The sequence below is a fragment of the Bactrocera oleae genome, chromosome 5, assembly GCF_042242935.1.
Source record: "Bactrocera oleae isolate idBacOlea1 chromosome 5, idBacOlea1, whole genome shotgun sequence".
Classification (NCBI taxonomy): domain Eukaryota; kingdom Metazoa; phylum Arthropoda; class Insecta; order Diptera; family Tephritidae; genus Bactrocera; species Bactrocera oleae.
Window position 1 is genome coordinate 1,014,125 of NC_091539.1, and position 15,482 is coordinate 1,029,606.

The window sequence follows — 15,482 nt, forward strand, 5'->3', positions numbered from 1 at the left end:
CTTCGTTGCATATATACATCTGTGTAAATAACAGTTATACAAATACTGTTATGATTGGTTTACTTCAAAAGAAAACAAATTTATGATTATGCAAAGAAAGCTGCTTGGACGTCGAACGAACATGGACCGTGATCAGTTCACACGTAGATTTGATAGTGCTAACGAGCTCGAAAACGTCTTTTCGAAGACCCAAGATCGCTTCGAAAACGAAAAATTAATTTTCAAAAATTCAGATTCCTATAAATTATAGTCACCAACTCGAGATATATTTCATTCAATAGGATTTTCTAGCGCTAATATTCCTCGAAAACTCTCCAACTTAAAGCTGATGAGTAGCTAATTTCGACCTTCGTTTAAGCAGGGAAAATGTGCACCGAGTATATACCACAATAATCGTATTGTCATTAAAACGACAAAGCTAAATGCTTGCTTTCGAAATTAATATCTTCGCTTCCGTCGCTCCCTCTCTCTCTCTCTCTCTCTCTCACTATCGCTTTCTAAAGAACAATTTGCTTTGTATTAACCCCTAACTGCTCTCTTATGATAACCAACCATCATGTCTTTAACAAACAGCTGACGTTTCATTATTGCTGCTGTTGGTTGTTGTTATAATGCAAGTGAAGCACCTGTAGTGCCATTCCCACAAACCGTTCGAAAAGGGGTGATCCAGTCAATTGCATGATATCATCACCGCACTCAATTAAAGTAGATTTTGCGAACCACAGGAAATGAAATGTTAGAGTGACGGTTGAGAAGTTAATAAGGGAGAGTATAAAGGAGTGAGATTAGCATGAAATTATATGAGGGGAATGGATAATGAAAAGACGGTGAGTAAATTGACAAGTATTCGCAAGTATTCGATGGTACGGAGCATATAAGGAGAGACAAGGAAATATCGCAGCCGTTAATATACTCGTAGTGAGGAAATATACAAGAGAAATGGATTTTGCAAGGGCAGGGTGCGAAAGTAGGAACTCAAAAAGTGTACAGCGTGAGGAGAAACTTTAACGATTTCTACACTTCTTTCTAAGCACACCACATAGCTGCGCAGAGCGACTTCACACGCTTCGTGGACTTGTTGTGCGCTACCCATGCCAACAATATGTGTCAAATTTTCGCACCCAAATGAATGTTGCAACATCATGTCTGCGCCAATTGACATCAATGCATTTTATATGCAACACAAGCAACAACAATGGCAAGCGTTTGTCATGTAATCAGCGACGAAAAGTGACTGAGCTGACTGGCTGTGGCACTGTGCAACGTCCAGTCCATAACAGCAAAGTCACGTTGGCAATGATGTGGCACAATGTGCCGCAGATAACTGTGCAAATGGGGTTGCCACATCAGCAGAGAGTTCAACTGAATTACCGCTATGTGAATGTGAATGCCATTGACTTGTGTGGCAACAACAGCGTAGCCAAGACTCTGCATGAGCGGCATATAAGTAAGGGAAGGTCAAGACGTTTGCTATATATACATGCTGATTAGGTACGGTTTAAGTTATTAGGGGAGTTGGGGGTTAGGTTTCGTTGCAAAGTCAAGCAGGGCTGAAGTTGTCAAATTAAGGATTTAAGTGAGGAATCAAAAGACTATGTTAGGTGTTTGGTTGCAATGGAGTGCAAGGTACATGGCATTATATTATGGCATAATGTATAAACTAAGAATAGACGACTCAACGCTGCCTCTGAGCTAACGCTGAACCCCTTGCGATACTAGGCTAACGTGATGAAGACAATTTTTTACGTGGAGATTTGCGTGAAGCTTTCCCGTTTCATACTAAAATGGAACTCTTGAACCTTCTTAGCTTTAATTGGTGCCGTTAAAATTGGTTGCAGCATTCATAAGCTGCCCAGCGTAGTCCACACCGCTCACTGTCACCCCATATGGATCTCAATGGAAATAAGCTATTCAAGCGATCTAAACTAAAATCTCACTCGCTCTTCGTTGCCACACTAAAAATTCATTCCTCACTGAATTCGTATGAATTTTGAAACGCTTGACTACGGCGCAACTTAAAAACTGCTCGCTGGTTGCACTACACAGACGGCACGCTTCAGCAGTTACCCCGCGAAAGCGCCGACAAACAGTGGAGTCAGAGCCAAAGGCAGTTCGATTAGAATGACTGCGATAATAATACCGCACATAACATTTAAATGCATTGCCTATAAATAAATTGTGGCAACAACAAACAACGAGAGTGGTTGCTGACTGGAAGCATTGTTCTAGCGTGTGAGTAGGTTCTGCTGCGGCTCACAAGTGCCGATACACTTGTTGCACGTTACGCGCGAATACACACGCGCGCATGAGGCACAACAAGATATGCGAAGAACAGTGGCGAGCGATACAATTGAAATTCGAGTGTGACTAGTCAATTTCGAAATTTTGGCATTATCAAAACTTATTTACACCGCACAGCGCGAGCGCATGCGCCTCCACCACCAATTTGATGCAACAAATGTTGTCACTTTTTGTATTTCCGTTCTCTACAACTGTCTAATTACCACGCCACTTCCACAGAGACCGCACAGTCGATGTGATTGCTTTGTATTCCGGAAGTTGTCTGCCTGTAAATTAGCGCGACGGTCGTCAGTCAACTCGGGATGTACAACCACCGGATATGTGATGTGGTTGTGTGTGCTCTTTCGAAGGTGGAACTAATGGAAATTTAAAAGTCACTCGAAACATGGCTTTCACTTGTAAAATAGTCAACAGCAAATTAAGTTTTTATTTATTTACTATTTTCCATTTAAATTGGAAAGACTTGCAGTCGACGAAGTGTGGCGCCGCTGTTAAAGAGAGTGGTAATGACTTCGCTATCATTATTCTAATGTCTTGGGCGCTCACTTCGCAGCGGCAGATCAACAGTGGTCAGTAAGGCAAGACAAAAATGTTGTCAACACTCCTAGTGATATGAACTTAAGTAGCGTTTCACGGTAAACTCAGTTCTTAAGGAAACCCTGTTGGAACAGCCAACTCGAGATCACGGACTACAGATAAAGATCTAACTTCCAGCGCTGTTTTTCCAGTTTTTGCCGCTTGGCCTAGCAGACTGATATAACACTAAAGGAGAGTCTATGTTTTGGAATTGCGTAGAGCCTAGGTTTAGTATGGACTTTGAGGAAGATACTGTTCAGTCGAACTTACTATGAAAAATGGAAAGTGCTCTCCCAACCTTAAGTTCAAGCTTTGAAATCAAGTTGTTCACTTCTGGCGATTCTTCGAGAACGTCATATATATTTGAGATCAACGTTGGTTTGTAACAAAGATGCTCTCGTACTTTTGTGAGCGTAGTCTTTTGAACATTATGAATTCACAGAAGGCTGCTTACCTTAAAACACGTTTTCGACTAATAAAATGCAATTTAATTGAAATTTTTAAACCGACAAGGCGTTCTTTAAAGACAAGAGCTACTTACGAGCATGAATAATGGCATTTTTGATTACCTAATGAGCCCATAAATCAGGGATGAATGGGAAATGTATTTTCCCGAGGCTACTCATGCAATTTGATCGACACTTGCGCTCCTCTAACTGCGCTGTCAATCTCGCACAACTGCTACAAAGCCAAGCATTTGTGTTATCTTTGACCCACTGACTGTTTGGCTCCTCCCTGCCTTATAAGTAATTGAACGATGACGCTTGTGACGGTTTTAATGCACAAAAATTAATGAGCAGCCGCGCATATTGCGTCAGCATTGTAGCTCGTAGGCTACCTGCGTACCTGCCGATCTTTCGTTTCAAGCGTAGTCGCCAGTCAATGGATACAAAGGAACACAAAGCAAGCATCTATAAAAACCAAATTACTCACCCACATGCGCATGCGTATTTGGGTACCTACTTACTGCAGTCATTACCTACGATTTTCAGCCGTAAAACTCCTTCTGAGTCATCGGCAAATGTAGCGCTGCCTTTGTTCACTGCCATTTGTGCTTTGTTTCCCAGGCGGATTACCAAGCAAATTTCTGTAAAGAGAGATTTTTTCGAATACCTCGACTTGGGTAATCTGTAACGGCAAGCAACACAGACACGAAGCGGATAAAAACACAGAACAGCAGAGAAAATGTGTAGAAAGGGAAGTAGCAATCTCTGTGCGTCACCATGTTGTTGTGGAGTTTGTTTTTGTATCATAAAAATTCTGAAATGCTAAAATCATAAGAGCATAGTGAAAAATAATGCATTCATAGAGAAGAGTAAAGGAATGTGTATTTCTTTTAAGAACTCTAACAACTAGTAGTCTAAGTCGTGCATTGAATTTTACTAGGGTGCGTTGAAATATTATAAAACCCGACATATATGTATATGTGGAACATTTTTGCGTTGTAATCGATTTCGGCTTATGGAACTATTATACCCTTCATTATGACATAGAAATAAAAACGGTGTTGGAAATTCTATTGGAAACGAAAGTTCTTATCAGCAGCCGAGTTGGAATATAAATGAGTACGAGTACTAATAAACAGCTGATGTGTTATATTCAAAATCCATTGTTGGCTTATCAAATTAGAGCGAATCAAGAGAGCTGTTAAGAAAAGCCTGTGTTGGGGTGTTGCCACCTATTCAATTTAATAGTTTTATTTTATACAAAAACACATAATTTTTTATTAAATTTAAGATAACTAAATATAATGCATTATATGAAATTATAATTTATCATTAAATAGCGTTGCCAGCTGAATTAAAATTGAGTAAATTTAGAATATTTAATGGAATAAAACAAAAAAAGTTGGCACTAAAAAGCATATTTCTAAAAAAGACACAAAATTTATCTTTCAACATGGTTGCCAGCTGAATTAAAATTGAGTAAATTTAGAATATGTAATAGAACAAACAAATTAACTTTATTGATTTATGTTTTTTTGCTAATAAATAGTTAACAATGTAATATATCAGCGCAGAGTTGCCACGTATTTTTTAATGAAAAAGTTGCAAAAAGTTGTCAAATTGATATTTAACATTTAAAAGAAAACAAAATAAAATTATTAAGCCCCGTCTTCACACACACACCTACACACAAAATTATTAAAATATGGCAAAGGTGACTAATCAAGTTATGACAGTCAAGTTCAAAGTCACTCGTTGCCTTTGTTTCGCTGCTGCTAAGCGTTATTTTCGCTACTAAATTGTTTTTGTTGTCGCATTTGTTGTAAGCATATTATATTAAATATTGTTGTTGTTGTGCGATTAAAGGGCAATATTTTGCTTTGTTGGCTGCGCAATATTATTGTCTATATACACAATATTTTTAGCGCTAATTTGGCGTTGCCAATGTCTTCAGCGTTATAAGCATATTATTGCGATTGTTGTTGTTGTTTTTCGTAGTATTTGTGTCTACAGTTTTGCTGTGAGTACATATATATGTATGTCTCTTGTGACCAGGTCAGCATAATTGACGGTGATTTTTGAGGAAAATAAAAAAATTATATATTTATTATATTTTTATCATTTAAATTTTTTCTTAAGTTTTTATAATATAAATATTTATTTTTTACTTTTTTAAATATATTTTTTATTATTTTCCATATTTTTTTTATGTTTTCATTTATTTTTTATAGATATTTTTGATATAATTTGTATGCTTTTTCATATTTTTTAAGTCTTTTTTTTCTTTTTTTTCTATATTTAAATTGTTTTATATTTATATATTATTTTATAAATTTTTTTAAATTATATATATTTTTCATGCTTTTTTTTTAATTTTTAATTTTCTATATTTTTATATTTATTTTTATATATTTTTATATATATTTTACACTTTCTTATATTTTTCTTAATATTTTTTTTATATACTTTTTTTCTGTATTTATATTATTTTATGTTTATTTATTCTTTTTTTTTAATATTTTATATTTATAATATTTTTTTTTGTACTTTCTATATTTGTTTATATTTAAAAAATTTTTTTATATATATTTTATGTTTTTAAATATGTTTCTTATATTTTTTTCTATATTTATATTTATATTATTTTTTGATTTTTTTATATATATATGTACATATATTTTTTTTCATAAATTGCTGAGAAATTATTTGTCAGAATGCTTTTTCACACTAAAGTGCTAATGTGTGTGACTCGCTTTAGAAAAAAGTGTTTTTATATGTGTGTATGTATGCTCAGCGTAGTTAATGCCATTTATTGTGGATATATACACGCTATTATGTTATTATCCTCATTAAATTACGCTTTTGTGTATATAAAAATAGATATTTAAATAAGTATGTGTGTCAGTGAGGCAGTCAAGCGCGCGGCAAATACGTGGCCGTCAAGAAAAATGTTTAAAAATAAATGTATTTTACGTAAGCATTACATGCATATCGCTATCCACACCTTCACCACGGCAACGGCTGCGCAGACTCATTAGCATTGTGACAAAGTGAAAAATGATTATTGTCTGGCTCAAATGCATTTTACACGCCTTTTCTTGCAGCCAAATAACAGCAGAAGACAGCAGAGCAGCGCAGCAAGCCATACACATTGCAAGCACCTACACACATACACCCACGAAAGCATGCATGCAACAAAGCGCAGCACTCACGAAATTGCAGCATATTGCCGCGCGCTGGAAGGGCCAATGAACTTGAAAGCTCACGAAGGTTCGGCGAAGCAGTTCCCTAACTGCTCACACACACATACAAGCATACAAATATTTCCCAACTGCTTGACTGCAAGTAATGCAGCACATTTTGTGAAATTTTGTTACTTTTGGAAGATTGGCTGGGTTTAGTCATGCTCGTGGCAAGTTCGTGTTACTGGCGCCACAGCTGAGTGGCAGAGCGTTGTCGGTGATGCACGGTAGCACACACACTTATACAAACAACTATAATGATTATAAATATATTTATTGTTGTTGCTGCTGCTGTTGCACACTTAATGTGATTGGTTTGTTGATTTTTTCGGTTGAATATTTTCCAAAAATATGTTTGAAACTTTATTTTCATTTTCTTGGCACTTTACACAGCACTAAGCTTACTAAAGTCCGTAAGGCGCGCTGAGCTCGCTAACTTTAGGGAAAATGCGCGCAATGTGGCATGCAGTCGCTGCGTTGTGTTGCATAATTGAAGGTTTCTTAAGTTATGAAAAGTGAAAATCTGAAATCAATCTTATTTAATTAGTTTGCTCATTCTCATTGACTGTGGAAATTCCTTTTAATTGTGGCATAAATAATATGATTAATTTAGAAATGCAGTGAAAGCGACAAGAAGTCAGAAAACCTGGGAAAGTGGAACGAAATGCTTTATATCATTAACGCGCAGACAAAGGTCTTTACTATCAGTGGCAGCGTTGTGGTTGGCCGGCGCTTATATCCAGCAATTCATATCGTTTTATACAGCAGTGATCGCTCAGCGACACTCAAACAGTAGCCATTGATAATGAAAGCTTGGCAATAAAATTGGTTTCATAGTTCTCCAAATCAAGCCAGCACTAACTGAACCTAGAAACTTAAAGCATCCAGCTTCATCGAATGATGCCACGATGAGTCAGTACCGCCTCCACACGTTTGAGACGGAATCCGGTATCAGTAAAACGCTAATCAGTGCTATATAAAAAGCTTCGCCAGACGTTTCATTACGCTGCTTGACATGAAGATCTGATAAATTACACAAAACAAAGTTCGAAACGATCATAACTGTTCCCACATCAGTAGAGTCTACAGCAGCGGAACGGACAGGGAATTTTATGCGGTCGAGGCCTGGCAACACTCTCCAAATTACTCGGAGAATATTTGCTGACGCTGAGCTCTTTCCGAGAGGTCTGAATATCAGAAGCTCTACTCAACTATGTTGCGATGCTATGAAATTCGACTGAAAGCCAAAAAACCCGTCAGTCCGAGAGTACTAGGTAGGTAGAGGTGCCTGTTTTTCGGCACACCTAGCCCTTCAGGATACCCATTGTGGCCGGAAATACTAAATATATTGCTTCCAGATATATTTATAACGTTCAGCAGCGCTCAAGCCTAAAAGCTTATAAAAGTATAAAGAAACCAAGCTACAGTCAAACTCTATATAGGTACATCGTAGAAAGAGCAGCTACTCCAGCAACAAAGTTTACAGCAACGGCAGCAGCCTAAGCCTCCGAAAACGAATTTGCTGAGTGGCGATTACATGAGAAATCTTGGTTATGATATCCATAACTCTTTGATTGGCATTTATTGGAGATAAATGGGATGGTAACTGAGCCAACGAAACGAAATTCAAGACTATGTCATGAATTATAATGGCGGAGGTGAATTCAAATAAGCTCTTTACAAAATTAGACATAACACGAACATACAATAAACTACTAATGCAGAGAACAAAGAGCATTCCTAAAAACGAAGATAATAAAACGCACAAATTCCACTGAAAATTGTGATACCGAACAATAAACTGGCTGAGAACAAAACAAAATCAAAACACACGGGGCATAAGACACATGAAAATTGAACTGTGAGTTCTATGCGAGCCGGGAAAATAGCGAGTAAAGTGGCGCACAAAGAAAAAACAACGAATGAGACGGAAAAATAGTATCACCTAAACTGGTGTGTGTGTGTGTGAGGAAGGGCAGGTTATGGTAGAGCCCCAAGTGGCGCAGGCACACGGCTAAAGCGCACAGAATACAGGGAATGGGCCTGTGATGCTCGTAAAGATGCCGAGATGAAGGCGGACGGACCGATAGCGGGACGTACAGAACGCTAGCGTAAGGCACCAGAGACAGCTGAGGGCAACAGCGAACTCAAGCGGCTGGCGTGGAGCTGCGAGATATGGCGGCTGGTGCGGCAGATGGAGGCGGGGTGGTAACGAATGCTGGCAACACAAATACGAAGTTCAAGCAATGAATGAATGGCAGATATAAGAACACGAGAGGTCTTTTTGAGGCGTATGCGGGCGACAAGCAGAGGCGCAGCAGCCATAAAAAATGCCGCGTACAGCGAATGGGTGTGTAGGGCTCAGACAGCAGGCGGTGTGTAGCAAAGCGCCGAGCAAAACCAGTTAGTTTATGTTGAAATGGAAATAAACAAAGCAAGCGAAGGCGCAGCAATACACAGGAGAAAGATTTGTATGGTAAGCAGTGGAAAGAGCGGCAAAGCGAAGTCGGCAAGAAGACGGAGCGCCAATACGAGCATAACTGTATGTAAATATGATTATATGTAAATGGGCTGACACGGCACAGAGCAACAAACGTAAGCTATAAGACGGCGGAGAATAGGGCCAAAGGCTCAATCAACACGCACACACACACACTCGTAGAATGGTAATGGTAAGAAAGTGCGGATTATATTTGTTTATTTATTTGCACTATGCAGGCAAATGCTAAAAGTAGGTTTAAAGCAAAAAGCGAAAGAGGAAGTAAAATCGGGTAAATAAAGCAAAAAATTGCAGAAGTAGAACGGTGCGCCCACTCAATGGCAATGGCAATGGCGTGCGCTTACTTTTTCCAATTGTAAGTGTGGTGTATTTGCACGTACGTGCGCCAATGTGTGCGTTTGGCTGTGTCTGACGCGCCTGGCCCTGTTTGGTGGCAACACTTTTGACACTAAAAATAAACGGCTCGCAAAAAACGACTGCAGGCGACAGCCGAAAGGATGACAAACGAGCTGAAACCAACAGCAGCAACAACATGTTAAACACTCAAGCAGCCTGCCAACGCTATGTAAGTGTGGATGTGTGTGTGTATGCAGCACAGCACTCTTCGACATGCCACAAGGGCACACAAGTGCTAGCGCACACACACGCACACATACTGCACGTAGAACATACAAGTATACAGCACTGCACCCACACTTGAGCGCTGCTCCTCACACCCACACACACACACAGTTCTTATGCATTCATAAAAATTCAAAAAATAGCGCTCAAGCAGAGGAAGCAGCGTTGGAGTAAGAGCTAAAGCAGCGCTGCAACACAACTAGAAAAGGGCCGTAACAACAACGTAAGCTACGTTAAGCCTTTTGTACACAAGTCAGCTCAAATCTGAACTTGTTCAACGCCCATTTCTCGAAATATCATTTCATTATTATTCACTTTGCCGGCATGTAAGCGAAAAAACACTCAGCTGGTTAAGCACTCGAGTCTCGAGTCTCGAGCGTGTGTGATTTTGTGTTGTTGTGCTTGTGCGCAAGCAGAAATCTGCATATAAATGTGAGCGGATTCGCAGATGTGTGTGTGTGTGTGTTTGCGATTTCAGAATTTAATTTTGAGTGCGTGTGCCTCGAAGCGGCTTACTGGATTTGTTTTTGCGCTGCTTATTTGATTTTTTTGACTATCGGGCAGCTGTTCTTGCTTCGTCTTCTCTAGATTTCTAGAAATGTTGCGCACCCAAAATATTTCAGATTAATTTTTAAATTTTAGATTTTGATTTTTATTGAAAAATGCAAGCATATTTTGTAAAAAGTTAAGTCTGGCCGTTAAAAACTAAAGCAAGCCGCTAAAGCATATATTTAGTAAGAGAGCAATTTCATTAAGCGGTTGAGAATTGCAAGAGAAATGTATGAAATTAGCAAAAATACAGCTGCGTGATATAAAAATGCTGTTTTTGGCAACAAATCCTTGCTTTTTTGCTATTATTTTTAAGGTTTAAGCACCGCATACAAACTCAATTTCATAAATTGGGATTAACTCTTTGCAGTCGGTATAAATTTGGAGATGGGTATTGTACTGGTCGGAATTAATTTCCGTCGTTAGAGCAGCGACACATAACACGCAAGTTTACGATGAATAAACAAGATTTAGTAAATCTTTTGTGAGCTTTAGATATATGTTTATTAGGGTGGAGCGAAAAAAAATTTTTTTTTGCTTAGCCTGAGGGTAAAATTTGTAGATTATAAAAGAAGAAAATTTTTGGACAAAAAAAAATTTTTTTAAACATCTAGAGGCATCTACACTTTTAAAGTAAATTTCGAGTTAAAATTTGTATTTCGCAAAAACTGTTTGATAAGTGTTCTAGAAGCTCTGGAGAGTCCCCTTTCTGGCCAATCAAAAGTTATCAACTTAAAAAATGTTTTTGTGGTCATTATTGGAGTTTAAAAAACAGTCTTACACGACAACATGCTTTCCTCAAGCGTTAAAATGAAAAACCGTCAAATTATATAATTTTGAAAATTTTAAAAAATAATAATTTTTTTTTGTCCAAAAAAAATTTAAATTGAAATTTACTTTAAAAGACAGTGGATGTAAAAAAATTTTTTGTTTTATTTATAATCTACAAATTTTGCCCTCAGGTTTAGCAAATAAAAAAACATTTTTATTTTCGCTCCACCCTAATCTTTATTCAATACACTCATCTAGTGATATGTTTTTATATAAAAATATATACATGATAACTTTAACTCAAACTCTGCTACCATTAGACTTGTGATTAAGGCCACAAGTACCCAGTAGGGCTGGAAATTGAATTTTTTCTACATTTTAGTAAGCAAGCACGCTTGGCAGCGCTTCCGCTGTAAATAAAATTAACAAATAATATTAAACTTGTCTTCCCTTTTTTAACGCAGTTCTGCTACCGCCCAGCCAGCGCATTGATATGCCCATTTGTTTGAGCTTAAAAGTAGTAATTCAAGCCAACATAACTCGAATGTGAACTGAACACGCTAAAAACAGCAGCAACAAAATCCCATAACAAGCTGAGCTTGCGCTGCATGATTCATCGCTGGGACATGAGCAAAGGGCAGCGCCTGAGTTAACAAAAACAGAAAATGCAACAAAACGTTAAAACGTAGGAACGCGAAGCACGCCGCAAATGCAGGCGCATATTTTTAAAGTAACTGATAAATGTGGCACGTAAGTGGGTACTCACATGCAAACAGACATACAAACAAATATAAGTTGAGTTGCATGTTGGAGGCTGCTTTTGGAGCAATGCCATATTTTAGCACTCACATGTGAGTGAGTGCAGGTGTGTGTGTGCGACTGAGCTATGCACGTGTATTTATGTCATTTTGTGACTGTGTGCGTGTGCGCTTAAAGCGGCAGCTTAGCCGCCACAAAGCAGCCAACCACTTGGCTCGACCCAGCTGCAGCGCGCATACAAGCGCATGCACATGTGTGGCACGCCGTAAATGCATTGGCAAAGTTGTTTATGCGCTGCAGCACGCCACGTTGCATGCCACCGCCAACATATTTGCACATTTAAGCGCAGCGGAAAAAAGTTTCGCAAAAATCGCAAGTTTTTCATTGTGGCAGCTGTGCGCTGCAAGCAGTTTTCCAGCCGACACTGCCCACACCGCCAGTCGCTTAAGAACTTTCCGTCATTTCAAATCACCTGAGAAAGTTGCATGTTGCAAGTTATAAAAAGCTTTGTGTTTCTTCCACTACAGCTCGCGCGAGTTGACAGTGAAATGTGGGAAAAATAAAAAACTTGGCGCAACTAACTTTTTTCGAAAAGATTAAATTGAATTTACTACTTACAGTTGCTGTGTACTTGCGCGTGTGTGTTTGTTGAAAAACAGTTTTCACTGCCACTTGTGCCTACACATCCTCTCTCTCATGCGCTCTTTATAACTGCAGGCGCAGCTAGCTTCCGCTGAAAATCTCAGCTTTATTGTTTGCTTGACAGACAAAAGAAAGCATTATTTGTTGTAGCTGATTTTCTACAACAACATTGACAGAATAAAAAATGTTTGTTTATGAAAGATCTGTTACCATTGGCTGATATGGATAAAGAGCTATTTATACGCAAGCGCAGCCAATATTTATACAAAAAATCGCGCAACTCTGCGAAGACATAACTAAAAGTGGTAGAAAGAGCGTCTCTTAGCTTAGGTGTGTTCTTCTACCACAACCACAATAGCAATTTAATAAAAAAAAAAAAAATATATAAAAATAATAAAAACAGGTTTTACAAAATTGTTTAGTTTTTTAATTATATAAATTAGCTTTCAAGCAAAATAAGTCTGAAGTCATACAGGTGACATTACAGGCAACATACTAACAAATAATTTAAATCATAACTCGAAAAAATAAATAAAAATTGTTCACGAAAAAAATCAAAATTTAATAACAATTTTTACAAAATTTATAAAAATTAGTTATGGAAAACTCTAAATTTAAAAAAAAAAATTATTAAAATTTTCGTAAAATTGGAAAAACTTCAAAAAGTCGACATATGCCAAGACTGCCTAACACACAAAACTACAAGCGCATACAAACACACTTGAACTACAAGCTACCGCTTTGCTCGTTCACAACTGTATGTATGTATGTACACGTGTTTCAGTGCTTTATTGCTTTTCCAATTAATTTTTTTTTTTGTGCATTATTCCAAGATGAAATTATCCAAAGCGCATCACTGCACTTAACTAGCAAATCGTGGCGTCCCTACTTAGACAATTGCCGATGAATTACAGTCACTTATCACGACATTTCCTCTTTTCAAAATAGCTGCGCCGCACGCTGACACTTGGCATGCCCGTGATTGCAATCTGATTGCCTAACCACCCGCCGCGCCACCCCACTGCAATCGCATTTGTATGTAAGCGGGCGAGCGCGCACGGAAACAGCAGCAGCGCCTAACGCCAAAACTAATTTACATGCATTTGGCATTCGTTTTAGTGGTATGCGCGACCGCTGGTGTCGCAAGCGCTACGTGGCGCGCAATTAAAATTCCAGCGGCGGCTTCTGCCCGAGCTGGACGAAGGCGCAAACGCTGCGGTATGCTCGTCGCATTACGCGAAACGCTACCGAAATGTTGTGTAAGTGTATCTCTGGCGCGCATGTTTGTTTATTATTTACAACCACTTTTACAAAAACAAAATTAATTTAGGTTCTGCGGGGTGTGCGTGTGTCTGCTCATACGAATTTTCCACGCCGCTTACTTATGGATTTATAAGCACGCAGCTTTGTTGGTACCTTGATTGTGTTGTTGCTATCTTGCTTTTGGTTCTGTACGCTTGCGTGTTGCGTGCTTTGAATTTTTAACGATTTGCTTTGGTTTATCAATTTCAAATTCAACGACTAAAATGTTTTGTTTTGCTCTGCGTAAATATTTTCATTGAAATTGTGCAATAAATAATAAACGAAGTGTGGGAGTGAATTCTAAGCGCAGCTATGGAGAATTGAGCGACAAGCTGGAAAGAGTTCACGTGAAGTGCCGACACCGAAGCGCGCATATAGGAATTTAAAGGAGCAGTAACCGTAAACCAACAAATCAGTTGAATTATTTCTTATTTTGTGGGACTCTAACAATGTGCGCACAATTTAACCCTTTACTAGAACTATTGCTGCATTAAGCAGACTTCAGCAGCTGAACAATGAACGCAATGCAATTTTATATAAACATTTGTAAAATTTTGGCCACTGACATATTAAAGTATTTTTATACAAACCTGAGGAGAATTATAAAATTTTTGACTAAGCGAATGAAATGTGTGTATAATCAGTTACCACAAATTTAGTGATATTTAGTAAAGTTTCCAACTTCTTTATATTTTTGTTTATATACCGTAAACATGGTATGGCAAGTTTATCACGATATTTAAAACACCCAAAAAGAAACGTCAGAGACACTATAAAGTATATTCCTAAGTAATCAGCGTGACTAGCTAAGTCGATTTAACCATGTTTGTGGGTTTGTGCATCCGTCTGTATGTACACGAACTAGTCCCTCAGTTTTTGAGCTATCGATCTGAAATATTGCACTCAGCCTTTTCTCCCCAAGAAGCTGCTCATTTTTTGGAACTCTCAATATCGGACCATTACAGCATATAGCTGCCATACAAACTGAACGTTCGGAATCGAATGCTTGTATGAAAAACTTTTACATTTGACGAGTTATCTTTAAGAAATTTGGTTTGGCTTACTCTCTAAGACAATGGTGTAATCTCTCAAGAGAAATGGTTCATATCGAGTCACTATCGCTTATAGCTGCCATACAAACTGAATACTCAAAGTTCTTGTTAGAAAACTTTTGTATTTGTGAAGGGTATTATAGCTGCAGTGCCACAGAAGCTAACGTTTCTTCTTGTTATTATTTTATTTTTATTAATATTATATTATTAATATTTTTTTCAATACAAAAAGTACATTTTTCATAAATAACTAGCAGTTTTCGAGTTGTTCACTTACCAATGCTTGAGTATACGCATTTTTTTAAGATTTTCGTCCACTAACTACTGCAAGGCTACTTATTGCTTAATATTGCCTTTGTATGAATTCGCGCTTTAGTCGAAAGTTTTTATTTTCATTTGGAAATTCGCCACACATGTGTGTTATTTACAATTTTTTTTATTGGAAAAATACCTTTTTTAACACGCAATTGGAAATTTCACAAAAATATATATATTATTTTATTTTATTTTTTTATTTAAAGGTTTACCCAAACAATACTTTAGTTTATTAAGCATTTAATTATTTTTAAAAACTATTGCTCTTGAATAAACAATTTATTTTTTATTTTTTTATGCACCTTTGTTTATTTGCTTAGTTTAGAAATTTTAATTTGTCGTGCCGCCTCACTGCGCATGCGCGCCACACAAATGCGCCCAACGCACGCTTGCAGCTGAATTTAAT

The 15,482-nt window shown here is 37.7% G+C and overlaps 1 protein-coding gene across 4 annotated transcripts in view; it reads right to left on the minus strand.

The window, feature by feature from the left end:
- Positions 1-15,482, minus strand: part of sdt (stardust) — a 134,195-nt gene that overhangs the window by 39,036 nt on the left and 79,677 nt on the right. Inside the window, exon 1 of one of the 4 annotated variants that reach the window (XM_070110096.1) lies at positions 15,039-15,177. The exons of the other annotated variants lie outside the window; for them this stretch is intronic. Coding sequence (XP_069966197.1) covers positions 15,039-15,058 — 20 coding nt within the window. The 5' untranslated portion in view covers positions 15,059-15,177. Of the gene's footprint in view, positions 1-15,038; positions 15,178-15,482 lie in introns of those variants that run through there. 4 annotated transcript variants of the gene reach the window in all.